Source organism: Lissotriton helveticus, chromosome 8, assembly GCF_964261635.1.
Source record: "Lissotriton helveticus chromosome 8, aLisHel1.1, whole genome shotgun sequence".
In the NCBI taxonomy this organism is placed as follows: Eukaryota; Metazoa; Chordata; class Amphibia; order Caudata; family Salamandridae; genus Lissotriton; species Lissotriton helveticus.
In genome coordinates, this window is record NC_136069.1 from 1528098019 (window position 1) to 1528114260 (window position 16242).

General features: G+C 46.5%; 1 protein-coding gene across 1 annotated transcript in view; it reads right to left on the bottom strand.

Moving 5' to 3' along the window:
• Positions 1-16242, bottom strand: part of CAPN5 (calpain 5) — a 581017-nt gene that overhangs the window by 177190 nt on the left and 387585 nt on the right. The window contains exon 3 of the mRNA XM_078658512.1: positions 5694-5825. Coding sequence (XP_078514638.1) covers positions 5694-5825 — 132 coding nt within the window. The remainder of the gene's footprint in view (positions 1-5693; positions 5826-16242) is intronic.

Here is a 16242-nt window from a genome sequence, read left to right on the forward strand (position 1 = left end):
ATACTACGGCCTATGCCAAGAAAAGTCAAAGATACTACTATGCACTCCTCATCAGGAAACCGCATACCTTCACCCACAAACGCCTGGAAAGTCTGCAACTTGCTACCTGCAGACTTCCACATTATCCGCTTTTCCCTTTCGGAAAATGGTAATTAATCAAAAGATGCCAAGTGGCACTTACCTACAAAAGCTTGCAGTGGTGAGTTGTAGTCTTGCCCACCGTTCTCACTAGGATCCTCCGGCCAAGCAGATGTTGCTGATGCTTCATGAAACCACATTTAAGAGTGGGCGGCCCATGTGTTAGACCCACCTTGTTGCCGGCAGTATTTTTACGACTCTTATGGGACAACCTATTCACGCTTAGGACAGACTTTCAATACCTCCAGAGACCTCCTACACCATTTAACGGGTTATTCGATTAACTTGTGGCCAAAACGCCCAAACTACACTAGAGATCTCCACAGGAAAAGCCAGGAGAAACACCAGTCAATCAACATTTTTATTAGTCGATAGCCAAGAGATACAGCATCAGTAGCATAGGACACCAGGGCTGCTCCTCACCAATTTTAACGGATAAGCTATCCCCCTGTTCACAAACCCAATGTTCTCAGCACCCTCACATTATCTGATACTCCACTCATCATTGTACTGTATCACAACCAAAACATACATAAACTCTCAAGCCAAGACCCGACAAACTGGTAGCGTTGTGAGGAAACAGTACAAAATGTACAGAGAGGCAAAACAAATATTTCAAGGCATAAGTGCACAAAACATCAATCAATCAGGACTCTTCAGTGATTTCAACAGATGATCCTTTAATAGCTTCTTGGACCACATGTAGCATAAAGTGGTGGAATACAGCCAATGCATTTCGCCCCAAATGGGGCTTCCTCAGGGCAAGTTTCACAACTCAGGAATCTTTATACCGATCACTTGAGTTCCAGGATCATACTATCTCAACACTTTTAAAAACTGTAAGGCAGCAGTCCATTGGGTACGGATATCCACAAGGAAACACTTTCAATAGTTCTCCCACTAATGCAGGAAGGTTCACTGTCTCTTAAAATACGTTGCAAGTTCATCAATATGTAAAATATATTCCAAGAATCTGAATTTTTTTTCTGGTCACTATGATAGGTGACTCTCAGAAAAAAAGTACTTCACGCTGGTTACTGCATGCCACCGTTTCTGCCTGTCAGCTTCCAAAAAAACTCAAGTCTTGCTTCGCCCGGCGTCAGCCTCAAAACAACGCAGTGATCGTGTGACCGCCTCGCATCTTTACAGATCGGTATAAAGATTCCTGTGTTTTGAAACTTGCCCTGAGGAAGCCCCATTTGGTGCGAAACGCGTTGGCTGTATTCCACCACTTTACGCTACCAGTGGTCCAAGAAGCTATTACAGGATCATCTGTTGAAATCACTGAAGAGTCCTGATTGATTGATGTTTTGTGCACTTATGCCTTGAAATATTTGTGTTGCCTCTCTGTGCATTTTGTACTGTTTTATAATTGTTGGGTCCTTTGGCAGTGGACTAAGGAGGTGGGCAACGTAATTCATGAGTAGATCTACAGTCTGTGTATAGCGAGGTGGTGCGGCTCTTAAGTATCCTTTACTGCCGTTTTCCTCTTCTTTATCAGCGTTGTGAGGAAAGCCTGCATTCCTGCTGTGCATGCGCTACCTGTTATGTGCTTTGTGTCATACTGCAACTTCATGAAACCTACTACAAAACAACCACAAACCACAACCCTTGTAAATGCTCCTTTCCGTGTAGAAGCCACATTTGGTTTCCTCTGTTACTCTAATTATTGGCAACCATGCTTCAGTTCACCCGTATTCTTCAGCAGAAATGTGTCAGAGCTGTTTTTAGTATCCAACATTTCTCAGCCCTACAATGGCAGAGATCAAGACAACATCAGGCAATGACAATTTGGGATGAAAGAGTTTCAAGTGACAGGAGCTTTCCATTTTCACACAGCGCTGCTCCCAATGGGCGCCTCCACCGCCAGCAGCGCAGAACGTTCTCCGCTTCACGCGCTCCTCCGGGTACCCGCGCCGCACAGGTAGACGCGCGAACCGAAGCGTGGAAAGAGGGGGAGAGACTTTATGGAGGAGTTTATCTATTATATAGCTCTATTATCTCACATAAAAGAGCAGTTTACGTGTAAAAATACAACATTCAACAAAAGAACGCCTCTTAATGGAATAAAAAATAGTAACAAATTGTACAATCTAGTGTTAGTAGATCTAAGTAGAAGTACATTCAAATGTAACCACAGAAAAATAGAAAATATACTTAGGAAGTCGAGCAAGGAAAAGCAATACATTTTGACAATATATGTATGTCTCAGTATTTCCACTTCGCAAACCTAGCTGGGTAGGAACTGAGCGCTGAAAATTAACTGAGGATTTACAGAGTTGCATTTCACAAATATTCAGGTACTGGGAGGTTAAGTGTCACGATTCCAGTGCAGTGCCTAAGCTGGGGTTTGAACCCAGCTTCCCAATTTCACTAATCAGCAATTTAGCCTCTATGTGAAACATCTGAACACTAGGTTACATTATGCATGCTAGGACAAGGTTTCTGAGAAGTGTTTTATGATTAGTTTAGGATATAGAATGCATATGTTTTGAGCACGTCATTGCGGGTCACAATGAAGAGGGAATGGCAACATTTGGACAATAAAATAATTATAATGTAATAACAAAAAAATGGTCATCTCACACCACTAACATATGTATTCCAGATACAACTTGGGCAGCAGGGGGGCAAGGTGCCCTCACAAACGGAAACGTTATGCCAACAACAGCCAGCGCAGTCTCCTGGACACACAATACTGGTACAGCACAGGCAACAGGGATGTTTAGTGAAAGGCAAAGGGGCTGAGCTCTGCATTCCATAGTTAAGGTGACCAACACCCTAGATTTGTTGAGAAAGTCACATTTTTTCCACCATCTGTCATAGTAAATTTCAGTAAATTGACCACGTTCCACTTTTCAGAAATGGGCGGCTGAAAACAGATGGGACAGGTTTTATTATTTATAGGCAGAATTATTTAGCGCCTGGCAGAAAGCTATTCAGGTAACTCAGACGACAGCATGTGTAAAAGATGCATGAATTACCCAGTGGTGCAGCATTGTCTGTGATTTCTAGATTATTGACCAGTGTCAATTTGGCCGTTCTGGCCAGAGTCGATGCAAAAATATAGTCCTACTTCTCTGTTTGTAAAAGTACTTAGTTTAGGGTTTTCACAATATGGCCACACTCTCCACGGAGGAGTATTGCTTGGCTTTCTCCACAATAACAAATCAAGTCTCTATTACAAGGTAAGGAAACCGTGTTGGAATGGAATGTGCCCTGCATGGCAAACAGGCCTGAACCCTTGTCCTAGCTGCATGTGAAAGTGGTATCCTGAATTATTTTGGCCCTGCTGTCATGCTAACATAGCATGTGCGCTAAGGCCTGACTTTGACAATGGGAGGTCAAGGACCTGACCTGTGACCCCTAGGGGCGCACAAAGCCCCCCCTGACAGTAGACAAGGGACTACCGTCTTTGTCCTAGCATCATCACGTAAAATGGTGGTGGCAGCGCTATGTGTGTCATGAATCTGTATTGTGGCCAGACCTCTTCTGTGTCACTGAGAGTTCACTCTATTCACCCCTTTTGAAATCCAGAAATTCCACTGACATCCCGCATGCATGTCAAGTGCAGGTGTGCAGTGAGTGTGTGGCACACGCACAGCAGTAGGACTGTGCGAGTCTTAGTACTGGACCAGTGGATCTGTTCCGGATGCCCCTGATTAGGCATGGCTCAAGATGGAGAATGAGGTTAGCTTTCCCAGACAGTGGAAGTGGATCACCTGCACTCCATTGGCTGGAGGGCAAAGACCCAAACACTGACAAGGAAGGAATCAGGCCCCCTTTAGAAATCCCATGAGGGCCTTATCAGACAATGACTGCATATTAGTTATTCATGATCACTGGCATTTAGTGAATGGTAGGTAGTGCAGATTCTGTTGTTCAAGTGAGGACGTTTCTAGACAGGGCATGCTTGCCCATTTGTCTCTCTCTGATTGCTGCTTCAGGAAGGCTGCAGACACCTCACACTACATTGTGCCCCTGCCTTGGATACTCTTGCTTGGAGCCAGTCTCACTGCTGTCTGTGCAAAGTCAATTTAATTCATGCCTTTACCCTCAGTGTACCATAAATTATAACAATTAGATTCTCCAGTGTGGGGAAAGAGTACTGAAAGGGGCAACAATGCTTATGGAACTGTGTAGTATATTTAGTAATGCTCTGTACCTGCACAAAAGACAAGAACTAGTCTGGACATTATGTTTTAAGTCATTTGCTCCGGTGACTGACTGTTAGTTCTGAGCTTCTCCCTGAGAAGCTGTAATTATTCACCCTCACTTCCTTGAGAGTCAAGTGAAGTAAGGATTGGATTGTACTTGGGCCATTTTACAGAGCCACGGCAGCTTGGTCCAAGGGTACTGGTGGCAAATGACCTCAACCACCACTGTTGGGTCCCAGTAGCCCGTCTGCCTGCGGCCCACTGAAAGCGGCCTGAGAAACGGAGTAACTAATGAGCAGGAGTCTGATAATGACTGCATGGCTCCACCAGTCTGTCTAAAGCAGGCGGAGCAGCACATGCAAGAATGGAGACACTCTACTACCACTGCCCTCTCACCTGAAGAGAGTCTTTAAGGTATGTCTTTCAATTCACAATAATGACCAGCCAAAACCGAATTGGTAAATAACATAAAACAAGCAAATGTGGAAACTAGTACATAGATTATGAGCTAACAGAATAATGTTTGCTCTCTACTTCTGAAAATAGGGTGTGAAATACTCCCACTTCCAAGCTTTATGGCCACCTCAGCCACAGCAACTCTGAATTGAACTAGACTGCATTATGAGACAAATTAACCCATTCCAAACATTAACCCAAAGCCAAACATATATAAGAGTTTATGGCTAGGTGCCAAGAGTTGGGATGTTCTCATCAGGGGGTCCAAAACCCAAAGTGGAAACATCCCATGATGATATTTGCACAGCTACACTGAAATGTTGTGTATACCCCCCTTTGCCTCTCCTAATCCATCATGAGCTGAACCTATTTATTGGCTGTAAGATGGATGCAGTGTGAAGTGGTGGGGAGCTACAGAACACTTGAGATTTCAAAACAGTGTAGAATCACTATGTGCACCACTGTGATATCTCAACAGCCGGCAGTGGAGCTTGTGGCCTCCGACTGAAAGACTATCAGGGCATAAACAACAAACCCAACACCCCTCAATGCAGGGCCGGCTTTAGCGCTGGTGGCGCCTGGTGCAACAATACGTTTTGGCACCGCCACACCCCATGATAACCTCCATGGATTCTCTAACTACCTCCAGGCAAAAGCACCCCTCATCTCCTCAATCATAAGTTATTGCTAAACACAGCACAGCCCTCTGAGGTCAGCGGCCCCTCCACAGGTCAGCGCCCAGTGCAGCTGCACCAGTCGCACTGCCCTAAAGCCGGCCCAGTCTCAATGCCCTGTGTTAATACAGTCAAAGAGCATTTGAGAGATTTTGCAATGTCTACCATTGAATATGAAAATGAGAATAACATTCAAAAAGACAAAACTTGATAGCTGGAACTGTTATTTCACCTCATGACTCATGACAGTAAAAAAATACTTTCTTACCTTCTGCCACAAGGATTCTCTCGAGGCAAGGGATGAGCAGGCTGCCACAAACCAGCAGTTCCCAACCTGGCCTTGATGCAAATCATGGGAGCTGATGCCATCCACGAAGAGTCTGGGATCTTCACAGATTTCCTACAACAAAACAGAATTTTCAAATTAAGAAAATCACACAGAAAGAAACAGGACAAAATTGTGGTTTGTAGAGGCATCAAAATATAACTGCATGATATGCACATGCATTGAGGGTTGAGAAACAAAAAAACATGTGTATTTAACAAAAAACTAATGGACTGTAAAAAAAAAAATCATAATTTAATTTGCACACTCCATTTCGTAAGTAGTCACTTTCTCTAGAAAGGAAACATTTTAATAATTGACCCATATCCTACCACATCGCCATCCCTTAATTTTGCTGTACATATCTAGAAAGGGAGCAAAGATTAGAACATTGATGGGACATCTACACATACAACCACGTTTTAAGACGTTTTCTAGAACTAAACAAGGAAGTGCGAAAACAGAGTATAAGTGGCATGGAATGGGGACGGCGTGGCCAGGGTGAAGACTCAGCACAACCGGTCCGGCCTGAACTCCACTAGTGAGCTCCCGCCAAGTCAAGTTTTGACCAAGTCCCCGGTGTAAGGGCAGCGGGTCAGTAGGGAGAATCTGCCTACTACCCATCCAGGAGCCCCATGAATTCTTCTTGGCTCGCTGAGCTGCTGGTGGAAAGCGCATTAAGTCGCAGTGGAGGACGAGGCACAACAGGCAAGATGGCAACCGTGACTGACTACGAGTCATAGGGGGGGCCTAACTGACTTGATACTACAGCGAAGGCTCGAGAGGAGTAATCAGTGGCAGCTTCAACGTCCCTCACACACACACAGCACATGACCGGCCTCACACTTTACCCCTGATCAATTCCTGCGACCTCCACTGCCTCTCTGGCCAACATTCCTGAGAAAAAAGTACTCACTGGATTGCCTCCACATTGATCGCCTGACCTGGTGGGTTTCCTTGCTTCGGCTGCGGCGGCCCTTGTATATCGCTCTCGGCTGCCAACTCTCAAACTGTCTCTATCCCTAAGTGAGAGGCTCAGACAGAGCCAAAGCGTGTCGCCATTTCTCCTCTAACTGTACCACGACCACACACCGTGCTTTTTTTCTAACGCCCTCTTGCCAGATGATCATAATGCTTACTGGTTCAAAACAGCCACAATAACTTCCAGGAGACAGCTGCTGGGGCCTCATTCAGATTCATCCCCTCCACCACAGCTCTAAGACAGAGCATTTTTTCACAGAGAGGTTGACCTAAAGTGCTGTCTACTGCCCCAAGCGTGCAGCCAGCTCTACAGGCCCAATTTGCAGAGTGCTATGGTGGACATGGCCACTTCAAAAACCAAGGCAGCCAAGGCATCTCCCATTAAAGAGATGCTCCAGATGCAGAGAGCAAAGCAGGCCCAGCAGCAAGAGATCCCAGCCGTATCCTACCAAAATAGTCCTACTCCCAAAACCAGCCCTGGCATGTACACAGACGACTAAAGCAGACATCCAAAAGCTATAACTGGAATTCTACAAGGACATTACTGCTGGTGTCCAGACATCAACAAAGCGATCTAAGAGCTGGGTTGCTCCATACAGAATGCAGAAACTCACTTTGATCAAATGGAGAACAAGGTGGCAACTACAGTTCACGATCAGGATGACCTTGCCTAGCTACAGGCCACCCTAGAAACACACCAGCGGGAGCTTGCAGATAAAATTGAGGACCTTGAAAATCGCTCATGGAAAAATAACATGTGGATCAAGGGTATTCCGAAGGAAATATCCTCAAAGGACTTAGAAGTCTATGCCCAGGCTTTATCCCCCCATCGTTTGCAAGACCATTTTCCTGTTATGCTTGGATTGTACCCACAGGGTGTTCTCATCACTCCAGCAACACACAAATCCAACCCCCAATGTCCCCAGTAGAGTGTACTTTTTGAAATACTAGAAAATCCTCCTAGCTGCATGTCACCAGGAGCCCATCACTTTTCAGGACTCTACATTAACACTCTTCCAAAACCTCTCAGCAACCACTTTGCTGCGCCACAGGGAATTAGCCCACACCTCCATCCTGAACAGATCCAATATTGTTGGGGATTCCCCTTCCACCTCCTTTTGACGTACAAAGGCTTGCAGCATGTGATGCTGGAGGTGGCTGAGAAGTGCAGTCTTGTGCCTTGGAAGATCAAGCACACCTATTTTCTACGGAGAGGATTCCCCAGGGTCTTGGAGCAAGCCCAACACAAACAATGCCCGCCGGCAACACAGGGGATAGAAAGCCCCCCCCCCCCCCCACCACCATGAGGGTTCACCAACTTCATCTCAATTGCTGGGTAGACCAGCGTTATGTGCCCAGCACTGACACAGAGACTCAGCAAGGCGTTTGCAAAGCACTGGTGGGGGCTACACGTGGTCCATCCGCAGCTAGCCCCTCCTGTTTTCACAAACCGAAGTGATCATGAAGTCCCGAGTTTGACTGCAAGATTGTTTATTCAATTCCTTTCCCAATTGTTCTGTTTTTGCTTTATTAAGTTCTGTTTCAAACACCATCTACTCACTGAATATACACTTGCCAATGAGACAACGGTTTATCTGCCACACTTCACTGTTCTATCCAAAAGATTCACAAATTTGTATTACACTGTATACAGACATGGGAAGAGGGAGTGTCTCCCATGATGGTAGACTGTCCCCTCCACCTGCTAAGTGTCAGGCCTTTCAGAAGATAGACGTTCCATGAGCAACTTTCGAGTCCTGGTTGCCCGAGTAGCCCAAGTCTTAACATTCTTGGTTTGCCAGAGGTAAGGGTGACCCCTTCCCGTAGCCACAATGCCGCCGCCGTATGAAAGTGTCTAAGCAGATCGTGCCTTCCAGAAGGCGCCACAAGGAGGAAAACACCCATAGGGCAAAAAAACCTCCTGCTGGCAGGATTGTCTCAGGTAGATGGTAACCAGATGCTGGAACCCAGAAGGTGAAGGAAGATAGGAGAGGCAGGGAACGATCCTAAGGAAATCACAGCTAAAGACAACAAGAGCGAGGAAACACAACCACAGGAAGGAAAAAGTGTTGCAATGCAAGGAGCAGCAAGGAAAAAAGGGCTTTTATTCTTTTAGAACAGGAAGCGCCTCACTGGAAAGTATTATTCACCATGATCATTTGAAAAAAAACTTGTTTAAGGATATGTGAAGTGACCATTTTAGATTGAGCTATTCGATATTCCAGAATTCCTCACCAGGGGAATCTGTGATGAAGAATCAGGAAGAATATTGTAATGCAGGCTGTATTCTCCCACCGGCCTCCCAAGGGAGAAGAATGCCTGCGTAGGAGATGGTACTGGCTGGCCTTCACAAGGTAAGTTCACAGCAGAGGGAGCGTGGCGGCCTCTCCCCCATCATCCATGAGCCGCATGTCCATTACTGTGGTGGGTGCGTCTCCTTATTTAATCATACTGGAAGGAATTTATTACCCACATAAAAACAATGTTGGGGTGTCACACCCACTAGAGCTATTTGTGATAACATATATATTTCAATGACCTATATTTATCGTATAACTGGAAGACACCATGATTTGGTATTCCCCTTAGATAACGTATTGGCAAAGCCAATCGTTCTGGTGCCGGCTGACAGGCTTTTGCCTCTATCAATACTTGTTTTTATCATGGTTTTTTGCAAACTTTATTACTGATGTAGATATCAAGGACTATACAGTACATACTTTAAAAAAATTAACTAACAGCAAAAATATCTTTTCGTTTCAAAAAGCACAAATTGCCAAAGCAGACACTGACACTGAAGGGAACTACCTTGTGTGCAAATGTCCTTTTTGTGAAAGAGCATACTTTCATCACACACTGTAAAGTTACCCAATGGCTGAAGTGGGATGACTCAGTGCCTGATGCTGTACTAGGAAAAATGCGAAAAACCCAATAGAAGACCAATAGAAGAAGAAGGCTGGCCGAAAGCCCCAATAAGTTTACTACATGTATCAGTCTTCTTGGCAAACTCCAGACTTAATATCAGGTTTTTGACAACATCTGAAGACACCTGAAGACTGCATTTACGCTGGGCGCTGTTTGATCGCGCTTTCCTTTTAAAGTTTCCCGTTTTTCTATTTAATTTATTTTACGTTTTCTTTAACCCTGCTTTTATTGGGCAGCTTCTAGGGTCCCTTACCTGCACTCTAATAGTTGGTCACCGCTTTTGGCGGGTCCGGTTCCCGGTTCTGGGTGGTGGGCTAGTTACGGCAGCCATCTTGGAGTGGGGTCAATGCCACGAGGTGCATTAGTGAGCAGTGTAGTGCTCCGGATGTCCACAGGGACTACTATTTAAAGCTCGCTTCCCCGCGTAGCGGTGACGCGTAGCGGTCGCGCCTTCCCTGCGCCTGAGTCGCGCCAGAGTCCAGCCCGTCTGCGCCCGTCAGCGTCCCGGAGGCGGTCGGGGCGCGGGCAATTTGGACTCGGGGCGCCGACATTACTTGGTAGCAATTATGGTGAGCTATACCTCTGCGCAACTTCGGTCGCTAAATACGGTGTCCTACAGTTGCCGCAAGGTCTTTCCCGGGCGTTACAGAGGTAAGAGCACATGTCCTGGCAGTGGCTGGTTAAGAGTCGCTGGTCCGCGGCTACCTCCCCTTCGGAAGGTGGTACTGGTGAAGCATTTGTGTATGCTTTTGAACACTAGATCTGTGCGTAGTCACACTCAGGAGCTTTCAGATCTCTTAACTTTGGAAAAACCGACTTGTCTGATGCTCACGGAGACCTGGCTGGGAGCTGCAGCTCGCTTCAGCTATCCCGTCAGGCTACAGCATCTATAGACCGGACCGGCAGGGAGGAAGGGGGGGTGGGGTGGCCATCGTGGTTAATGATTCTGTGGCGTGCTCTATCATTCCCACGGAGGTTATTAAAGGGTCTGAGTCCCTTGCCTTCTCGTTAGTTTTGGCGCCGCATCAGTCTGTGAAAGGTTTGTTAGTCTATAGACCTCCGGGCCCTGCAGGCTCGTTCTTTGATGAACTTCAGTCTGCCATGTCGTCGCTGGCCATGAGAGCTGACCATTGTATTTTGGCCGGCGACTAACTTTCACATGGATGATGCCCTGGACCCTGACGTGATTAAATTAGCTGATATCACAATCCCCTTGGGCTTAGCCCCTTTTCTTTTTGGGCCTACGCACGATAAAGGCCACACCTTGGACCAGGTCTTTTCCTCTTCCTCCATAGAGGTGACTGCACTTCTACCGGTGCTCTGGACCGATCATTACCTGGTGCAGTTTTTTATACCGGCCAACGAGAGACTCCGGAGCAACGCCTCTAGGCAGTTTGGTTCTGAGACAAGGGCGCTACACCAGGTGACCCCTGAATTGTTATCTAAGGCACTACTTGACCATCCGTGTCCATTGACGGGAGATCTGGACAGCGACTTGGAATCCTTGCAGGATTGGTTTGAGGAGAGGCTAAATGACCTGGCCCCGGTTAGACCTTCTCGGCCACTACCTAAACGGGTCTCTGCCCCGTGGTTCACCGGGGCGCTGCACGCTTCTCGCAGGCAGTGCAAGGTGGCTGAAAGGACCTGGCGAGCCCAGTATAATCTAGAAGCCAAGCTCGAATACAGGAATATGGTCAAAACTTACCATCGAGCGATTTTGGTTGAGAAGAAAAGCTATTTTGCCAGGAGGATCGAGATGCTTCGAACTCCGGCAAGGAGATCTTCTCGATCGTTAGGGAATATATCACCCCGCGGTCGAATGGGACTCAGTCCGCTCCTAGTCGGAAATGGGCCTCGGATCTGGCTGGCTTCTTTACTACGAAGATCAAGACGATACAGGAGTCATTTCCATCGCGGCCGGAGGCTGCTCTGTCTGGCCCTGATGCTGGCTCTGTCCCATCGATTTTCGCGGGACCTATTCTTTCTGATTTCCCGCCTTTATCTATGGCCTCCTCCTTGGCTCTGCTCGCCAATCTTAAATCTGGGTCACCGCTTGATCCATGCCCGGCCAAATTTTTGGCGAGGATGGCGGAGGTAGTTAACCCGTTGGTTAACCCTCTCCTGAATCGCTCCCTTAGCCTAGGCGAGGTTCCTGTGGCGTGGAAGCGGGCTATGGTCATTCCTTTGACTAAAAAGCCCGGTCTGCCTCCTGAGGTCTTGGCCAATTATAGGCCGATTTCTCTTCTTCCGGCCTTAGCCAAGACCCTGGAGAAGCATGTTCACAGCGTGCTTTCCAATTTTCTGAAAACCAACGACCTGCTTCACCCTACTCAGTCGGGCTTTCGCCCTAACCTGAGCACGGAGACGGCGCTGTTGGAGGTTTCTGAGGCCATCAAGGAGACGCTAGATCTGGGTGGTAGAGCGATGTTGATCATGCTCGATCTGTCGGCGGCCTTCAACACCGTCCCCCATGGGGGTCTCCTCTTAAGACTTCATGAGATCGGTCTGAGGGGGACGGTGTTGAGATGGTTTACATCTTTTCTAGCTGGTCGCCGACAGTCGGACTGGGTTTCCTCGGCTTCTGCCGAGATGCCGCCATTGGGAGTCGGAGTCCCGCAGGGCTCGGTATTGAGCCCGACTTTGTTTAACATCTTCTTGACCCCATTGGCAGCCCTGGCGGAGTCCTATGGAGCCCAGATCGTATCCTACGCGGATGACACCCAGCTGCTCTTCACCTGCCGGAAAGGGGAGGATTTTGACGGAGAGAGTATCTGTGAGTGCCTTGGGGCTGTTTTTAAATGGCTCCAACTGAACAGCCTCAAGTGCAACTCAGATAAATCGGAGGTACTCTTCTTCGGTTGCCAATCCGACCCGGACTGGCAGATGTGGTGGCCGACGGACATGTCTCCACCGAGCCAGTCGTCGCAGGTGGCAAAGAATCTGGGGGTCAAAATTGACAACGGTCTGACCCTCAGATCTCAGATCCTCACTCTTACAGGCTCGTGTTTTGGACTTCTCCGCATGTTGCGGAAGTTCTTTCCGCTGCTCTCAGAAGATCACAGGAGGATTGCGGTGCAGGCCTTGATCGGTTCAAGATTGGACTATGCTAACATCTTATATCTTGGCCTGCCCGAATACCTCCTGCAGCGGATGCAGGTGGTCCAAAATGCGGCGGCTCACGCCATTTTTGGCTTGCACAGGCGAGCGCATGTTTCTGGCCTGTTACAGGCACTTCATTGGCTGCCTATCCGACAGCGGATAGTTTTTAAAACTTTGACTCTTGCTCATAAGGCCTTTTACTCAACTGGGGCTAAATACCTGCAGAGGAGGCTTAAGCAATATTGCCCGTCGCGATCTTTGAGATCAGGATCACAGCTTCTTGCCGTTGTGCCCCGTGTGAGGAAGGCTCGACTGGGAGGTCGTTCCTTTATGCTTCGGGCTCCTCAGCTCTGGAACTCTCTGCCTTTTCTGTTACGAAGCAACTCTAATTTGCTATCTTTTAGAAAGGCCCTCAAAACCTGGCTGTTTGCCTCTTAGATTTTACAAAACAATTAAAATTTGTTTTTTTGTGCTTCCCTCTTTATTCTTTATGTGTTATGTTTGCTTTTAGGATGTCAATAAAGCGCCGGGACACTCACTGAGTAGCCGTGCGCTATAAAAGTCACAAAATAACATAACATAACATAACATGGCAGTATTAAGACATAGGCATTTGGGTACAATGCCAAAGTCAGAGAAGTCCATAACTCAGCAGCAATGAGACAAAAGCAGGACCATCTAGAAGTCAGACACTGTAGAGTAGGAGAGATGGAGCTCTCTACAGATGGATCCCTCACTTTTCTCTGTCTGACTCTTCACAACTGATCAGACGGAACTGTAGGGGCAGGGCGCACTTATAGACCGCTACCAGGTTAAGTCACATTAGAAGAAGCTCATGAGTAATTTAGTCTATTTGAGAAAAATAATTGTTGAGGATTTCGTACTTAAAAATGTTTAAAAGGAGCTCACACATGACAGAAGTGTCAGAAGTTACTGAAGTGGTCGGTTGACCAGCATTATTGGGTACGTACGCCCAGCAGTCCAACCAAAAGAGCTAAACACGTTTCACGTTCACTTTCACTTTGGTAGCTTGGTTTTAGAGTCACGGTGACCCACAGATAAACTTCACGCAAGTATAATACTCTAGAAAACGAAATTACTAATCAAGGTCGAGTGAGAGGGGTATTCAAAGCTGGATTACATCCTCCTAAATGGTCTTAGTGACGTGGCCTCATATTCTTTGCTGAAAGTAGAAGGATCAAGGGAGTTAAATTCTGAAGAATTCAAATGTCTTTATATAGATGCTATTTATTTCACCAGCATAATTTCCACAGACCTTCCATCAATAGAGCTGAGTCTAGGGCTCTCATCTCTTGGAAAACCCTCAAGAGCGGAGTGATAAAGGCTAGGGCCACCATCCAATGCTCCCAGGGAGCCCCATTTTCCTGCTAATGGATCTCATTCAATAGATGCTAGCTTTAATGTTTTTATGGAGTGTGGTGCATTAAAAAAAGCAGCAAGAACAGGATTTAGCCTCTCTTTTCAAGGGCTCTTAACTACCATTTTAGAACCAATATCAATCAACACCAGTGTTGCCACCCATCTACTTGCATCCCTCTCCAATCTCTTGCAACGGTATCAGATTAAAAGCTGGAAAACCATCCAACTCCAGAATTGCTAAAATTGTGTGTGGATAGGCACAGTGACACTTTATTGTAGCCTCTCTTGAACAAACGTAAAACCAAGCGGGATCCCCATATATCCTTCAGAACTTGTCGACATGTTTCGGCGCCAGGTTATTATTGATGCTGCTCAACCTTGCCTACAGTGCAGTAATTCCTCTTGAAAGGCTAGCCTCTCTGGCTGAAGAAATGATTAACTCTGTAGGGAATTTCGGACTGCTGAATTATTATTTTATGATGTTTTCTTTTTTTCAAATGTAATTATTCTTTTTTCTTAGAACTTAGCATTTTTCTAACGGCTCAGAAGAACATGCACTTCAGAAATATGCAAAACAATATTAATAAAGATATAAATAATGTAATTAACATGTAATTGCTTCTTTGGGACACCAGTGGAGATTAAAAGAAACAGGTTAGTTGCAGAAGCAAGAGATGCAGTACAGGAAATACTTTTCACTAATTGTTCATTTTAGCATACAACAGAAGGCAAAACGAGTCACTACCATCCACAGAATACAGATTTTTGGACCCAAAATGCGCTCACATACAGTACTTAATTTGAGCCGGTGGTTTCCGGTGCTCAGCACCAGCACTAAAGTGTCAACACCGGCGCTTGTGACAGTCAGCCACAGCGTGGCACTGTCTGTAGATGACCACAATAGCAGGTAATTATTAAATCAATATAAATGAAAACGTACTATTACATGCTGCCCACGCCATTCTAATAGCTTTTGAGGCCTCAAATAGTCAGAATTGTAACACTTGTAGGAGTGTGATGACGGGTACTTCTGCTAGTATCATTGGCAGCACAATGTGTGGGGCAAGCTGCAATGGCCTCCGGATGAGAGGCCTGGTACTTTTTTTTTTTTACACATTAAGCACTGCCCTATTTCTAGTGCTCCAATCACCTTATGGCAATATTCATTCAAGTATGCTTCGAGTCCCTCCACAGTGGTCTCTTCCACTAGCCCTGCTCTCTACCATAATTTCGCTGTTTTGCCCACTTTGCTTTCTCTCATGTTTTTCCCTAAACTGTATAGTCCTCCGTTCTTTTTAGGTGTAGCCTAGCATTGCAGTACATGCCCTGCACGCGTTGTGAGGCATGCAGTATTCAGTATAGTGTGGAAGCTTCGTGGAAGCGCTGCTCACTCTCTTTTTATTGGCTTAGGTCCTAAATGCTGCCTTCCAATTGGTGTTAGGCTTGTTAGACCCTCCTCATGACAGTCATATCGTCATTTGTATCCCTCCATGGCTACTGGCCCCTTTACTCCGAACACTATTTTCTTCCCTGTCTCCCTTCCGCCTCCTCCCGCAATATGTGACTTCTCCCCCCCCCGTACCACCCCCCCCTCCCGTTCAAGCCAATGGTTGAATCAGCTTACTGCTCTTAACTGTAGACCTCACCTCATTGATTCAGCATCCTCTTTGGGTATTATATTAGGCAAAAGTTTGAACATGCAGAAGCACATTAGTTCTCTCACCAAAGGAGCGAACTTCCAACTCAGCATCCTAAGAAAACTCAAACCCTTTCTCCCTGCTCATGACCTAAAGGTTGCAGTGCAAGCATTAGTGATCTCAAAGCTGGACTATAGTAGCGCAACGTTGTGTGGCTTGCCCAGAGTGAAGACTGCTCCCCTCGCCCTTAATTCGGCTGCTAGGCTCGTAACTGGCACTAAAAAATACACCCATATTTCTCCGGATTTGCTGGCCCTGAATTGGCTTCCATATGAAGCTTGGATACAGTTAAAAATTGCATGCATGGCACACAAAGCCATCCACTTCAAGAGCCAACTTTACCTCGCTCAGAAGCTTGAGCTCTCATGTGATTCGAGAGCCTACAGAACCTCAAGCACCCTATTGCTCAA